This window comes from Carcharhinus amblyrhynchos, chromosome 9 (assembly GCF_965287045.1).
Source record: "Carcharhinus amblyrhynchos chromosome 9, sCarAmb.v2.hapA, whole genome shotgun sequence".
Classification (NCBI taxonomy): domain Eukaryota; kingdom Metazoa; phylum Chordata; class Chondrichthyes; order Carcharhiniformes; family Carcharhinidae; genus Carcharhinus; species Carcharhinus amblyrhynchos.
The window spans coordinates 111003578-111019888 of record NC_137332.1 but is presented as its reverse complement, the minus strand read 5'-3'; the positions used below and the strand labels follow the sequence as shown (position 1 = coordinate 111019888).

General features: G+C 44.2%; 1 protein-coding gene across 7 annotated transcripts in view; it reads right to left on the bottom strand.

Moving 5' to 3' along the window:
• The window catches only part of prrc2a (proline-rich coiled-coil 2A), a 127018-nt gene that overhangs the window by 13756 nt on the left and 96951 nt on the right, over window positions 1–16311 (bottom strand). For 4 of the 7 annotated variants that reach the window (XM_080196394.1, XM_080196397.1, XM_080196398.1 and 1 more), the window contains 5 exons: window positions 14199–14285; window positions 9924–10025; window positions 6039–6201; window positions 4159–4277; window positions 60–196 (listed from right to left, as the gene is read on the bottom strand). In XM_080196394.1, the coding sequence (XP_080052520.1) occupies window positions 60–196; window positions 4159–4277; window positions 6039–6201; window positions 9924–10025; window positions 14199–14285 (608 nt within the window). The remainder of the gene's footprint in view (window positions 1–59; window positions 197–4158; window positions 4278–6038; window positions 6202–9923; window positions 10026–14198; window positions 14286–16311) is intronic. The other 3 variants (XM_080196396.1, XM_080196399.1, XM_080196400.1) reach the window with 3 other exon arrangements.

Sequence of the window (16311 nt, the reverse complement as noted above, 5' to 3'; positions counted from 1 at the left end):
AGACCCATTGAACACCTGTCTTATTACGAGACACATTCTGCAACGACTCAAAGCCTTACCTGAAAGACTGAAGGGAACTGAACATATCTTGCGTTTGGGAAACTGGTGTTCCTTGTCGGATGCTGAGGGCAGAAACTTGGGCCTGACTCTGAAGAGGAGTGTGAAGAGGAAGTGTGATCTGCTGGGTCGGCATTGCCTGTAATACAATAGAATAGTCACTGCCTGAAAGTGGTTCTGGTGTTTAAAAAGGAGGAAACACTTACGGAACATGAAATAATCTCTGATAAATTATTCACATAAGGGGGAACAATGATATGGTTATGTCACGGCTCATCAGCATGTGTTATGCCCATTGCAATAGCAAACTAAAAACCCTGAAAACTTCTGGCTTGATCACTGGTCTATAAGGAATCAGTCAGGATGGCACAGTGATTAGTACTGCTGCCTCACAGCGTCAAGGGCCTGGGTTTGATTCCTGGCTTGGGTCACTGTCTGTATGGAGTGCGCATAGTGTCTCCACGGATTTCCTCCGGGTGTTCCGGTTTCCTTCCGCACTCCAAAGATGGGCAGATTAGAGGGGTTGGCCATGCTAAATTGCCCTCAGTGTCAGGGGGATTTAGCCAGGGTAAATGCATGAGGTTATGGGGATAGGGCTTGGGTGGGATTGTGGTCAGTGCAGACTCAATGGGCCGAATGGCCTCCTTTTGCACTGTAGGATTGTATGAATTAGGAGAAATCAGTACAACTGGCCTCGTAAGTCCATGAGCTAGTCACAGGAAAATCAACGGTGGTGCTTACTCCAAATCACCGTCCAGTGACCCTTTGCTGACAAGTGCTGATGTTGACAGTTATGTTGAGATTGTTACGGCATCACCTGGAAAGTTGAGATTTTGTTGGAAACAAAAAAGGGTTTATTGAAAAGTGAATCTCAGGTACAGGAGCTGCGGCTCTGGGCTGCCCTGGAGCAGCAGCTCCAGTCCTTACATGTTTGCCAAATGACCGTCCGATGATTCTGCCTGAGGACTCCACCCTCTGGCATGATCTCACACAGTTTCCACTGGTTCCTTACTTCTGCTGTACTGTTTTAAAGAGAGACACCACATAACCAACTTCAGTTGCACTGCCCTCCACACTGAAACCCATTTTAACGGTGTTTGTCCAAGATGCAGAGACACTCCAGCCTCTCAACAGTTCTGGAAAGTTCAACACTAAGACCTGCACACAAGGAGTGAGTGCACCAAACTATGGCTCAGTTGTTGGCAATTCCACCTGAATCACAAGGGTGTGGTTTCAAGACCCGGTGAATGGGTTGCAACACCACACTCTGATGCCACTATTGTAAAGAGGTTGGAGGAGCTCTCCAGGGTGAGTTTTAACTTGGCTTCTTATCATTGCAGTTAGCACATTGCTGCTGTGTCAGAGCCTTGCAGTTCACAAACTGATAGCTACATTTCTAATGCAGGAACTGTGCTAAGACTTCAAAAGGTATTTCATTAGCTGTAAAGCTCTGAAGCACGTGAAAGAAGCTGCAGAATTACAAGTCTTTTCTTCTGATTGCAAAAGCAGCAGTGGTTCCAAGAGAAAGCTGAAACCTGCCCCCAAGGTATCAAGACAATTCTCTCTGCATGATGGAGGATTACGAAGAACATAAGAAATAGGAGCAGGAGTAGGCCAACTAGCCCTTTGAGCCTGCCCCACCATTCAATAAGATCATGGCTGATCTGTCGTGGCTCAGTTCCACATTCCCGCCCTCTCCCCATAACCCTTAATCCCCTCTCTCATCAAAAACCCATCAACCCGCGTCTTAAAAATATTTAGCGAGGCAGCCTCCACCACTTCAACGGGCAGAGAATTCCAGGGATTCGCCACCCTTTGAGTGAAGAAGTTCCTCCTCAACTCTGTTCTAAACCGCCCCCCCTTTATCTTGAGGCTATGCCCCCTAGTCTTACTATCCTTTCTGAGCGGGAAGAGTCTCTCCACCTCTATCCTATCCATCCCATTCATCATCTTATATGTCTCAATGAGATCTCCCCTCATTCTTCTAAACTCTAACGAGTACAAGCCTAATCTATTCAGCCTCTCCTCATAGCTCAACCCCCTCAACTCCAGCATCAGCCTAGTAAACCTCCTCTGCACTCCCTCCAAGGCTAAAATATCCTTGCGTAAGTACGGCGCCCAAAACTGCACACAGTACTCCAGCTGTGGCCTCACCAATGCCCTATACAGCCGCAGCAAGACCTCCCTACTTTTATATTCAATCCCCCTCACGATGAAGGCCAGCATCCCATTCGCCTTCCTGACCACCTGCTGCACCTGCAAGCTGGGTTTTTGCGATTCATGCACAAGGACGTCAAGGTCCCTCTGCCCTGTCGCCTGCTGCAGTTTTTCTCCACGTAAGTAATAATCCTTCCTACCATCATTCCTTCCAAAGTGGACCACCTCGCACTTGCCAACATTAAATTCCATTTGCCATTTCCTGGCCCATTCGCCCAGCCTATCTAGATCCTTCTGTAGACTCTCCACACCCTCCGCACAATTTGCCTTTCCACCAATTTTGGTGTCATCAGCAAATTTCGACACCCTACACGGTTCCCTCCTCCAGATCATCTATATAAATGGTAAATAGCTGGGGCCCCAGCACCGACCCCTGGGGCACTCCACTAGTCACCATCCGCCAATCCGAATAGCACCCATTGACCCCCACACTCTGCCTCCTATTTGACAACCAGTCCTCTATCCACGCTAACACCCTACCCCCAACTCCATGCCCCCTGACCTTCTGTAATAACCTCTTGTGAGGTACCTTGTCAAACGCCTTCTGAAAATCCAGAAAGACCACATCCACCGGCTCTCCTGTATCCACCGCCCTAGACACATCCTCATAGAACTCCAGTAAATTTGTCAGACACGACTTCCCTTTAAGGAAACCGTGCTGCGTCTGCTCTATCAAGCAATTCCCCTCAAGATGCCTCGCTATTTCCTCCTTGATGACGGATTCTAACATTTTACCTACAACAGACGTTAAACTAACAGGCCTATAATTCCCCGCCTTTTGCCTGGCACCCTTCTTAAACAACGGCGTAACATTAGCCGTTTTCCAATCTTCCAGCACTTCCCCGGAATCCAGCGACGTCTGGAAAATAACCACCAAGGCATCCACTATCACCTCCGCCATTTCTTTCAGGACCCTTGGATGCATTCCATCCGGTCCTGGGGACTTGTCCACAATCAGCCCCTCCAGTCTGTCGAGCACCACCTCTCTAGTAACAGTAATGTCATTAAGACCCTCCAGTCCTACCACCTTTCCATCTCTAACATCCGGCAAATTATTCACGTCCTCCTCCGTGAAGACCGAAACAAAAAAGTTATTCAAGACCTCCGCCATATCCCCATCCCCTACCACTAAGTCCCCCTTCTCATCCTCTAAGGGACCAACGTTCACCCTAGCCAGCCTCTTCCTTTTTATATATTTATAAAAACTCTTACTATCCTTTTTTATATTAAGCGCTAGCCCAGCTTCATAGTTTCTCCTACCCTTCTTTATCAACTTCTTTGTCAATCTTTGTTGACATTTAAACCTCTCCCAATCCTCTTCTCGCCCACTACTCTTAGCTACTCTAAACGCCTCCGCTTTTAATTTAACACTTTCCTTCACCTCCTTTGTTATCCACGGCTTATTACCTCTCCTCCTACAGTCCTTTTTGACCATCGGAATAAATTTCCGCTGAGCACCAAGAAAGATCTCCTTAAAGATCCTCCACTGCTCCTCAGCAGGCCTACCTTCCAACGCGCTCCCCCAGTCCACATTCGCCAATTCTTCTCTCATCCTACCGTACTCCCGTCTGTTCAAACAAAGGACGCGTGTCCGGGAACCCACTTTCTCCTCCTCCAACTGCACCAGAAACTCCACCATACAATGATCACTCTCCCGAAGAGGATCCTTCACCACAAGTTCCCTAATTCTACCCGCCTCATTACATAGCACCAGATCCAAGATAGCTCGCTCCCTCGTCGGCTCCAACACACACTGTTCCAGGAAACTATCCCGGCAGCATTCCAAGAACTTCTCCTCGAGCCCATCGTGTCCAACATGGGTCGACCAATCAATATGCAGATTGAAATCCCCCATAACTACAGCTGTTCCATTCCTGATCTTACCCGAGAGAGTCCAGACTGGAACGCCTGATGCTGGGAGATGGAGGGAGGCATCCCACGAGGCTGGCTACCATAGAAATGACTTTCCATGTAGCACGGAGGTATCTGGCCACTTGGTGCTGCTGAAGGGGAGAAATATTGATGAGTTGTGGTTTCCAAAGTAATACCTCATGTTTTTAGATTGGTGAGAACACAAGCACATTAAATTCTGTCAGTGTGGGAGGCCATGAAGAGAGAGATGCAAAACACTAAAAGCAATGTCAAAGCTTCCAAAAAAAAAAGCCCTCAGGCTCAATTCAAGCACACTTCAGCCCAACAGATGCAATTACTTTGCTTGTGGAATGAAATTCAAATGATGGTTGTGGCAGTATGCTCTTCAGAATTGAGGCAATTTATATTACCCACCTGACAACATAACTTCCCTTCCCTATTTCGAGAAGCTTTGTGAACAAAGTCCAAACTGTGCTGTTTTGGATGGTTTTGAACCAGCAGATGGTGCTGCTACATGGTGTCATTATATAGTATAATCATGATGCTGTGTTAACATCTGATCCTACCAAAACTGAAATTACTTTGCTGTTGACTTTGTTTTAAAAAACAGTATTAAGTGCCCATAATAGAAAAGTTTGGCATTTGTATTGCATTTTCTATACTGTTCTAGGATGTCCCAGAGTCTCCCACTGACTTTGCCAAATATTTTTGCCCAGTAATTAACGGGGCCATCTAGACAGGGAATCACTCGTGACCAACGGGGCCATCTAGACAGGGAATCTCAGCATTATACAGCAGAGGCCGCCATTCAGCTCATCACAAATGTGCCAGCTGATTGGTAGTTATCCAATTAATCTCAACTCCCTGTTCTTCCTCCACATTCACAGGTTAAAAAGTGATACCTTACAGCTAATTATGAATTGTGTTGCTATTGAATTTGCTTCCACCAACCTTTCAGGAAATGCACTGCAGATCAAAACAACTCAAAAGTGCATTCCTGGGCTTTGTTGGTCTTGCAGTCAGAGGGTGACAGTGGAGGTGGCCACTAGCATGGCAGAAAAATGGTGAGATATATGGTGGAAAACTGCATGTGTGATCATTTGAGGAGATTGTGTTCAGGTTGGACTCTGAATGCTCTGTGATTGATAGCTCTGCTCTCTCACTGTGACCCTCGTATCGCGATGAACACTCCAACACAGAACCGAGGAAGTGCTGTACTGTCCATGGTACTGACTTTCGCATTAGATGGTAACCCAAGTGGGCATAAACATGGTTCTGTTTCAAAGAGGGTAGCTCTCTCCAACTGCCAATGCCAATAAAATGGATTTTATGGTCATTATAACATTCTTGCAACAGTGTTCTCAACACCATGTCAATGACTGCACAACAACCAATTAAATACTTTTGAAACAAGCTCTGGGATCTCCTGGAACCGTATAAAAAGTGCAATACAAATACCAAACTTCATTCCTTTTATCCTTCAAGATTGAACCAAAGAATGGACACATCTTTAAAATAAGTTATATTTAAGAGCACTGAAAGAGTAAAATGGAGGGTTGATCAGCAAGCATGCTTAAAAAGACCCAGAAGAAAGTTGTTAAAGTGTTTGAGAAAAGTAGATGGTTAAACAGCAGAAATGACAGAAGACAAATCAAAGCATAATCAGAAAAAGCAAGAATAAAAAACTCAAAATTACGATGACAATTAAAGATGGTGGTGTGAAAAGTGCAGGTGAAGAGCAGAGAGCAAGAGAGAGAGCGCGCGCAGGAGACAGAGTGGGAGAACAAGTAGATGGAGAGGAGAGAGGGAGTTAAGTGTGTGGACAGAGTGGCATGGGGGGGTGGTGGGGGAGAACAGCATAGTCATTGGATCAAATCACTGAGACACTGAACCTGAGAGGGTAGCAGATGGTGCCACAGAGGCCACGGGTATTGAGTTGACGAAAGAATGATAGTCATCAGTCATTTCAGTCAGATCGGCATTTGTCACACTTGCAGAAACATCTTTTTCAGTGACACTTGGCGATTTCTCCCACGCTTTGCGAGCAGACTCCATCTGAGGAGGAAAGAGAGCATGAAGCAAAAACAGGCACTGTGTACCTGCACTGTTAAAGCTAGAACACAACTGCCATCAGAAGTGACCCAGCAAGCCACTCAATTGCACAATGTGGATGCCAAATGGACTCAGTGGTTCACCAGCACTTTTGCACGGGTAATACATTTTGACCTTATCAATGACATCCACATCCCAAAAACCAAATAAAGTGGCTAAATCAGGCTACAGAGCCATCACTAGTCTCCTGATACATTAAACATAGAAAACCATATTCAGCTGAGCTGCAGCTAAAAAGACTTAAAAAGTTATTCAAAAGGATACCTTTCATTGAACAGTCAGGAAATTTATTCATTTTAAACAAATACAGCTAGTCGGTTGTAAAATTGTGTATGTCTATCTTGGGCAGGGAAATAATGCCTAGGATGAAGCCACTACCAGGGCAGAATGGTAGCACAGTGGGTTAAGCACTGCTACCTCCCAGTGCCAGGGACCCAGGTTCAATTCAGCCTCCGATCACTGTGTTGAGCTTGCATATCCATCTGTGTGGGTTTCCTCTGGGCGCTCTGGTTTCCACCTACAGTTCAAAGATGTGCGAGTTAGGTTAATTGGCCATGCTCAATTGACCCGGGTGTCAGGGGTATTAGCAGGGTAAATGTGTGGAGTATAGGAATAGCCTCTGTGGGATTGTGGTCAGTACATACTTGATGGACCAAATGGTCTCCTTCTGTACCATAGGGATTCTATGAAACAAGGACCAAATATCAACCATTCAACAATGCAAGACAGTGGACAAAATGGAAAATCTTTAAGACAGAGCATAACTGGCACACTGGGAGAAAAGTTAGTACAGCAAATTCTGGAGTTCTTTGACTTGAGCAGAGAAATTAAAAATTAAATTTGACCTAATTGGAGAGATGTGGCAAATAACAATCAAGCTAGCAGAACATTGAAAAAAAGTAGAGCGAAAGGTCGAGAGGGCATGAACAGATACGTGCGGCAACAGAGGAAATGTTGTTATGTTTACCAGTCATAACATAAAAGTGTAGGGTAAATCAGATAGGGAAAAGAAATATTAATCAGGCTGGGCAAGTACTGCATGAGTACTTTACCTTGATTTGCACAGAAATGTGGCAGAGGAGCAGAGTAACTACAAATAAAATTGTAGCGCTTATGGTGGGAAAGGCAGCAAGGTCCTGACAAATTACATCCTAGAATGTTGCAGGAAAGCAGAGAAAATAGCAGAACCTTTGACAATGAATCAAATGTGGGAATTGTGCCACAGGATTTGGAGGTCACAAAGGGTTACACAATTATAATCGCTGTTAAAGTATGGATAAAGGGGTAAATTAGGTTACAATATAGCCCCGTCAGTCTAACACTGGTAGTGGGCAAGATTTTAGGGACCATAAAAAAAGAGAAGTGTGAGGTTGGGAACACATATGCACTTAGAAAGCCAACTTATCCAAGGGGAGCCCACAAGCATCTGTAATAAGCAACAGTAAAGAGTAGTTAAGAAAGCCCACTAATGCTTCTACTTTCTCAGGAGGCTATGGAAATTCAGTAGGTGCACTACGATTCTCACCAATTTTTACAGATGCACCACAAAAAGCATCCTATCAGGATGCATCACGACTTGATACAACTCCGGCTCTGACCAAGACCACCAGAAACTATAAAGGATCACGAATGAAGCCCAGTCCATCACACAAACCAGTCTCCTTTCCATTGACTCCGTTTACACTTCCCATTGCCTCGGAAAAGCAGCCAGCATAATCAAGGGCCCCAAGCAGATGCTCTCTTCCACCTTCTTCTGTCGGGACAAAGACCCAAAAGTCTGAGACCACGAACCAATCAACTCAAGAACAGCTTCTTCCCTGCTACCATCAGATTTTTGAATGGATCTACCTTTTATTAAATTGATCATTCTCTGCACCCTAAATATGATTGCAACACCAAATTCTGCACCCTCTCTTTCTTTCTACCCTTTGTATTCCACGAATGATACACTCTATGTAGTGCACAAGAATACTTTTCACTGTACGCATACACATGACAACAACAAATAAAATATCAAGTCAAACAGCGCAGCCTCAATTTCAATCCCACCACACCACACTTCAGGTGGTGTACCAAGGATGTGAGAGCTCCTAATCGTTCAAAGCTATTATGGGCTTTCAAAAGGATAAACAAGGGAAACCCACTTCCACTAATTAGCATTATTTATTGAAAGGCAAAAATTAAGATCTTAAGAACAATGGAAGAGGGAAGAAGAATTGTGTTTTTGAGAAAAGGTTTTGTAAGCATATGGTGTACCATACTGGGACAAGCAGAATTTTCAAGAGCTTTTTAAAAAAGAAATAGATAACCATTTGGAAAGAAAATATTTTTAGTAAGGTTTGAAGGAAGGTCAACTTTCAGAGAATGGGACCAGTCAGGTGAGATGAGCTCAAAGTCCAAGTTGTAAAACTCTAAAATGTGGATTATATTCTAGGTTAATCCTGTCTGCACTGAGGAACGAACATGAAAACCATCTGAGCCGACTGAAACACTTGTTTATGCATGAACGTCCAAAAGGAACAACTGGAATGGCTATCACGTACTATGATCAACTTCAGTACTGGCAGATCTCTCATCACAGGATACTAGATTGGTGAGCTGGTTCATTTTGATCTCAGAACATCACGACAGCTAGCATTACTAGCCTGCCCCACACCACTGCAAAGGCAACACCCACTAGACAATCGCAGCTCAGATACATTACCTGAAGACCAGGCATAAAGATGCATGCTCACCCCTCCAGGGCTTGTTGTCTGCCATGATTTGGATTTCCGAAGGGCACAACAGTGCTATAGACCCACTCACCATTAAAGCCCATGTTGGCATCAGGAAAATGGCACCAACAGCCTCCAGTGCTGGCAGCAAAATGCACTGATTATACCAGGCTATTAAAACTCCCGAGCACCTGTCTGCCTAGTACGGGCTCAAACGCTACTCATTAAATTGTTTTGCAATGACTCCTGACCACGTTTCCAGGAAGAACCTCCATATCAAGGTGGCTCCAAACAATATAATTAGTCATCAACAGCAAGGAACCAACCTACCTGTTCGCATGCAGACCTGAAAATACTCAGATGGATTCACAGCATTCCTCAGCACTTGACAATTAAGCCCACTGAAGGAACCTGTCATTAGGGGTTGGGATTCTTCTCACTCACCTTTAAAGCAAATTCAAATCCTAATAGGGATGGTTCTATTGCAGTAGGGAACTTAAGCCCATTTGACAGATCTGTTTAACACAAGCCCTACCTTTGTGCACACTTAGCTATGGAGGTTGAGGGTGGTGAAAGAAGTTGCTAAAACTCAGTTCTACAATGTGTTCTTTAAATCTAAGAGCTGTGTCTTCATGACTAAGAGTGTGTGCACTCCATACTTGGGACTGCAGATTAACTCTGCATTGGGAGTTTCTCTGCAAGTAGAAATGCAGATGCAAATGCTTCTGTACATGTTTAACTAGTAACTGAGTAAACATTAAAAGAGTACACTGTTGTTCTGCTGGGATTCCTGTAGACCAAGCAAATGCCAAAAGACAAAAAATTAATGGGATGTGAGATTCTAGGCACAGACCTGAATCCCTCTTCAGTTACTTGAGAGAGTTGCTCACCAGTGACTTGGCCCAGTAGATCTGCTTGCCTTTCTTGTCAACAGTGAATCAGAAATCCTACCTTAAGAGTCAACTCATTGCTGGGAAGAGATACAGGAGCCATCGCACTATCCTGTGGTGGGGTCTCAATGGTGGGGACTGGCAGTGGGACAGCTAAAGGCACCTGGGAAGGACAACATAAGAAACATCAACGCCCCATTCCTGATAGAACAATGAGCTGACTGACATCCCATGCAGTCAAACAGCCGGCCTACACTCACTATCTAGGCTGACGAATAGACACTTGGTCGATCAGCATATAAATGAATTTGCAGACCAAGGTTAGGTGCCTTAGGTGGGGAAACAGATGGGGGCAGAAGAAAAATTTCAGACAAAATGACAAAAAGGCTGTGTGTAAAGTAGGAATAAGGTCTTCAAATCAATGGTCATCCATGAAAAATTACTTGCACAGGTTTGCATCACACAAATTTGTGACACACGTTAAGACTACATCCACTGAATTCTTTACCAGCCTCTTTTCATTTGCCAGGAACACATCTTTCTGAATTTAGGGACTGGTGGCCTGCATCCAATGTAAAGGTAGTCTGACTGCGGATCAAAATATACTGGCCAGATTAGTCCATTGTGCCCAGCGCAATTCTCACAATAGACTCCCACTTAAGTGGGCTCACAAGAACAAATGCACGTACTTACTGCAGACACTGCAATTAATCTGGGATTTCTGAAAGCCTGCCTGTCTGGACCCCTACAGACCCAGTATTTACATCAGAAAGGGCAGCACTAAGCATTTAACCGGACAGTAAATCCACCAGTTTAACATCTCGAAAGCCACACTTTGGTCATTCAAAGATGCCAGCTCAGTTTGCTGACAGCTGTACAGCAGGATCTAGAGAAGAAAGTGGCAAAATCATGGGCAGTTCTTCTGAAGAGATTATAGCTGCTTTTACAATGCAGTTTATTTTGTGTTTGGATTCCAGGAGATTGGAAAAAACCTGTGGCAGCTTCCCGACAATTTATATGGAAATCCTCCCCATTGCTGGCAGCCAAATTGTTAATCCTGCAGTTTTGTGGAGCAATTAATCCATCACCAGGTAAAAAAGTGAGCCAGATTCAGCAGTGTAATCAATCAGGTTAGTTTTTGCTGCCCACATCCCTGACTGATTTCAACCTCCCCATTGCAAAAACAGAGATACTTACTGTCCTATTTCTGTAACCCTAAAGTCTTTTCAAAAAGTTGAAGCAATTTTGGTTCAATTTGTTGCACAGATCTTTTTGAACTCTACCTCCTCTTGTGACCAGGTACTATGCAGCTCCATTCTGTCTTTGGGCTTTTCTTCTGGCTTTCCTCTGAGAAACTGGGTGAAGGTGGCAGATTTCCCTAAAGGGTGTGAATGAACTGGGCGGGGTGTTACAACAATCGACAATAATTTCATGGTCACCATTACTGACAACAGCTTTCAATTACCACCACCTCCCCATAAATATGCATGTACTTAAAGAACAGTTGCCTGCAATGGCCAAGTTAGTAAATTAGCATATAAAGGCGACTAGGCCAGCATGTGCCCACTATTAGCATTACTACAATGCTCAGTATGTTTGGGTTTGGGATGGGGTGGTGAAGAAACAGGCAAGGCTCCTGCTGCAGAGTACATACTGGTGGCAAGTAAGGATAGGTTTGCGCTCCACACTATGTGGTTGGGGGGGGGGGGGATGGAAATGCCATCAAGTCCCAACTTGGAAGAACTGTGTGATTATTTGGCAAAGTACTGGAATGAAATTGGTGGCTCTACAAACACCCCTCAAAAGGCAGCTTCTTCAGGAAGAGAAATATTTCAGTTCCCAGTGGTTTCTAAACTAGCTATCAAGGGTCAGATAATTTGCTTAAGGAACTATATTGCTAAGAACAGTGCGAGGACATCGGGAGCCTTCAGAATCCTCATCTGCTACGTGTTGGCTAATTTGAAGTGAAGTGATAAACAAGTTCCACCCGTGTTCGATGTTTCCAGTAATTTTTTCCATCAATGTGTAGAACTCACTTTGTCATGGGCACCAACGTCAAGGTAATGCAAGGACGTGTACCATCAGTAGAAGCAGAAAAAAACTATAGACATCGACCAGAATTCTCCCATTCCAGCTGCCACTGGAATTTAGCGGGCGGGTTGTGGAGAATGTGAAATACCATTGATGGTCGGGTGGGGATTTCCGATTTTCAGACCGGCATGGCCAGAGAATTCCGCCCAATATCTTTCAAACACATTACCATAGGCATGGAAAAGGGAGAAAACATCAAGTCTAGCTATTGGGACGGTAACACGCAAGTCCACAAGTGACTAGATTTACAGGATTCAATTTTAAATTTACCATAGTGGCTTCTGAAGTCACAAAATCTGGGTTGTACCTACAGTACAAGAACCACAGCAGTACCGAACACGAGGGGTGCATGTTCATTTTTGTATTGTAGTTTGTACTTTTGTGATGTGAGAGAAGAAAAATTGTTAGCCATGTTCCAAGTCAAGGATTGGAGCTGCCAAGTTGAAGCCAAAGAGCTAAGGAATCTTGCCTTTTAAAGAGATAAAAAAAACGTGGAAAGGGCAACTTATTTTTTCAGTTTGTTGAGCATCTACTTAAAACTGCAACGAAGAGCAAGGAAAATAGAACATTCATTTCTTCACGTCAACAAACAAGGAGGCAGAGATAAAAAGTGTCTCTGAGTTTGGAAAGAGGTTAGCTCCGAGCTGGAGCGCGATGGTCAGAGACACAGATAGTGCCCCGATAAATTTAATAAATATTGAAGGGCGTGCGGGTGGGGTGGTGGTGTGGAACTACATCTGGGAACTGGGGAGATAGTATTATAATGGAGAGAGAACAGAATCGCAAGAGGGAGAATGACTAGTCAAGGTAGTTTTTGGGGAAACTAGTATTCCACTGTTAAGATTAAAAATGGCGAACTAGTTTAATTCACAATGCATAGATTTTTAAAATAAACTGGCTCTCACAATGTATACAAGATTCAATTGAGAAGAGGTAATATTTAGGAGTATGCTCTGTTTAAAAATGTCCCGAGAGATAATCTCACAGGAACCTTAGCATTATTATTTGAAGATCAGCAACATAAATCCAAAACTTCTCACAAACTCCCTTGAAAAGTCCTAGTTTTAACACATCCAATGTCTTTGGGATCAATCTTCTTTAAAGAATTCCACAAAATCAGCTGCAGCAGAACAATGAGATCACTGGCCTGAAAATTCTCCAACTCTTAAATTAACTATTAGTAACTTACTCTTACTTCTGGCTCACCAACCCTCCCCACACCTTGCTCCCTTCCCTTCCTCTCCAAACCCCCTGCTCGCTGCTTCCCAATGTGTCACTTCCCTCCTAGATTCTTCCACGTACTGCCTCCCTAGCTCCTGCCCAACTCTTCCCAAACCCAATCTTCTCACTCACTACCATCCTCTTGCTCCCCACTTAAATCCTTGTTGTGAGCAAGGATTCGGAAGAGGGCTGGTGGGAGGAGGAAGCAAGCCAGGAAGCATGAGGGTTTGCAAGACAGGGTCAATACTAGGCAACGTCATTCAAACTTAGGGTTCTGAAGGGGTTTGACAGGATTGATAGGCATTGTTTTCCCTGACTGAGGAATGGAGAACATGGGGGCACAGCCTCAAGGTAAAAGGTGCCAAATCGGTTGAGACTAAGCTGAGAAATTCCTTCAGCCAGTGAGATCTGTGAATTTTTGGAATTCAGGTTTGTGGATGCTCCCGTGCTGAATATATTAAAGGCCAAGATAGATGGATTTTTGCTGTCTGGGAATCAAGGGATCAGGAAGGCAAGCAGGAAAAGTGGAAACAAGATAGATGGCCAGCTGGCAAGCAGGCTTAAGGGGCTGAATGGTCATCTTCTGCTCCTGGATCATATTCTTATACTACAGAACAAAGTCAAAAGATCAAAGATGAAACATTCTAGTGTGTGTGTCAGATTGACAATGGATAGTGTCTCTCACCGTCTATGCCAGGAGGATGAAATGAGTACGAACCATTAAAAATTATGGGGCAAAATGAACTTTTGTAAACGACAGGCCATTTTATGGTGCATGTCACAGATATCCTGGTCCTCACTTGCATTGCTAAAATTGCCTCTTAGCTCTACGGTATCTTGGAACCACTAACTATAGGAATGCTCTTAGGCAATGCAAGGAACCTGCAGGTTTATTTGTGTGTGCACGCAAAGGTAAGGAGTGCTTGGGAAACAGCTCTTGAAGTAGCTACGCTTTCTAAAGCGCTGTACCAGCGCATAATTAAAAAGGATGTGTAAATGAGGCTGCGGATCAGGCAGTACATACATCATTGCTGGCAGCATTCTGCAGGTTGTTGGGTGGTGAACCGGTGGATCTGGGCAAGGTGTTCACAGTTAAACTGAAGTCAGAATCCTGAAAAAGGAAGCAAAATGAATCGTTTACTGCGTACACTTTAAAAAAATGTATTTTTTCTTATTTAAAATAAGAACACAGCCTCCCCTTTAGATTAGCTTAGCAAAAATTAGCACCCTATTGCAAGCTATATGAAAACAGGTAAAACATTTGGGAATATCCACTCTGATTGCAGGTTCTCTATTCAAATGGAGGTTCACTGCTCTGGAATTGGAGACCCCAGAACTCCACAGTCTGCAGCCTCTGTGCAAGTGGATTGCATTTGCCCCTTGGGTTACACCAGCCTGCTCTAGCTCTCCAGATATTTACCGTTATTTTGCTGCTATTCGTTCTTTTGAATTTGACCCAAGGGCAATAATTCCAGCATATTTCCAAATAATTCTGTGATTTGTCAAGCGTATTACCCCCCCCCCCCCCCCCCCCCCCCCAAATAAACCAACTTTGTCCCCGATTTATCAAGCTGCAGTTTCACCTTGCTAAATGGAGTTAATTCTGCTTTTCAATACAGTGAATTGCATGCAAGGTTCATGAGTTCCCCACTCTGTTAAATGAAATTCCTGCAACCAATACTAGCTGCTTTGCTAGGTTTTTAGTGCAATTGACTGATAGAAGAATACTGGGCAGACCTTGCTCTGTGGATAGTGCCATGGGATCTTCAAAATCGATTGATCAAGCAGTTGGCATATTTAGCAATAGAGCACTCGACTCTGGATAGTCACCTCAAGTCTATGCATTTCAGTCTTGGTGCTGGACACCTCCAGCCCAGAGATAAGAATGTTAATGGAGTCAAAACAAAACGTGGGTAGGTGAAATCTCTCAGTATGCATCCACTAGCTGACTGACACGTTACCTTGTCTTTTAACTACAAGTATAAACAAAACAAGGTGGATTGATTTGATTTATTGTCATATGTATTAACATACAGTGACTATTGTTTCTCGTGCGCCAAAAAGACAAAACATGCTGTACGTAGAGAGGGAAAGGAAAAAATGCTGAATGTAGAGTTACAGTCATAGCTAGGGTGTAGGGAAAGATCAACTTTATGCAAGGCAAGTCCATTCAAAAGATGAGTGTTAAGATACAATTGAACAGGTTCTTAGGGTTGTTCCTACTCCAGCTTGTGTTTGCATGTCCCTCATTTTAAGTTTGAGGACCGACAAAATCAGTTTTATATTTTCTCTTCCTTCCACGGTGGCACAGTGGTGAGCATTGCTGCCTCACGGCGCCAGGGAGCCACGTTCAATTCCCGGCTTCGGTCACTGTGTGGAGTCTGCACGTTCTCCCCTTATCTCTGTGTGCGTTTCTTCCAGGTACTCCAGTTTCTTCCCACAGTCTGAAAGATGTGCCGGTTAGGTGCACTGGCCATGCTAAACTCTCCCTCAGTGTACCCAAACAGGCACCGGAATGTGGCGACTAGGGGATTTTCACAGTAACTTCATTGCAGTGTTGATGTAAGTCTGTTTGTAATATGGATAAATAAACTTTAAATCTTTGTGATTATACATCACGTAGCACACTGTTCTGGCACCATCATTCATTCCGCTTTCTCTTTAACTCACTGTGAATAGGGATTTGCAAATGGAAGACATGCTCTAGATCTCTCCAGAGTTTTGAAAGCCTCTTCAAAAACACTGTCCATTACAGCTGATATCCAACACCCCAACCATTTCCTCACTTTTCCTCCTTTTCCCTTATGCAAGGATCTGTTCTTTGCCCCTAAAGCACTCAAGGAAAATGACAGTTGTTTCTGTTAATAAAATGGTTACATCTGCCAATGAACAAGATGAATCACTGAATCCCTACAGTGTAGGAGACCACCACTCAGCCCATTGAGCCTGCATCGACAACAATCCCATCCAGGACCTACCCCCATAACCCCAGATATTTTCCCTGACACTAAGGGGCAGTTTAGCATGGCCAATCAACACGGCATTGGACTGTGGGACAAAACCAGCACACCTGGAGGAAACCCATGCAGACACAGGGAAAATGTGCAAACTGCACACAGACAGTGACCCGAGCAGAG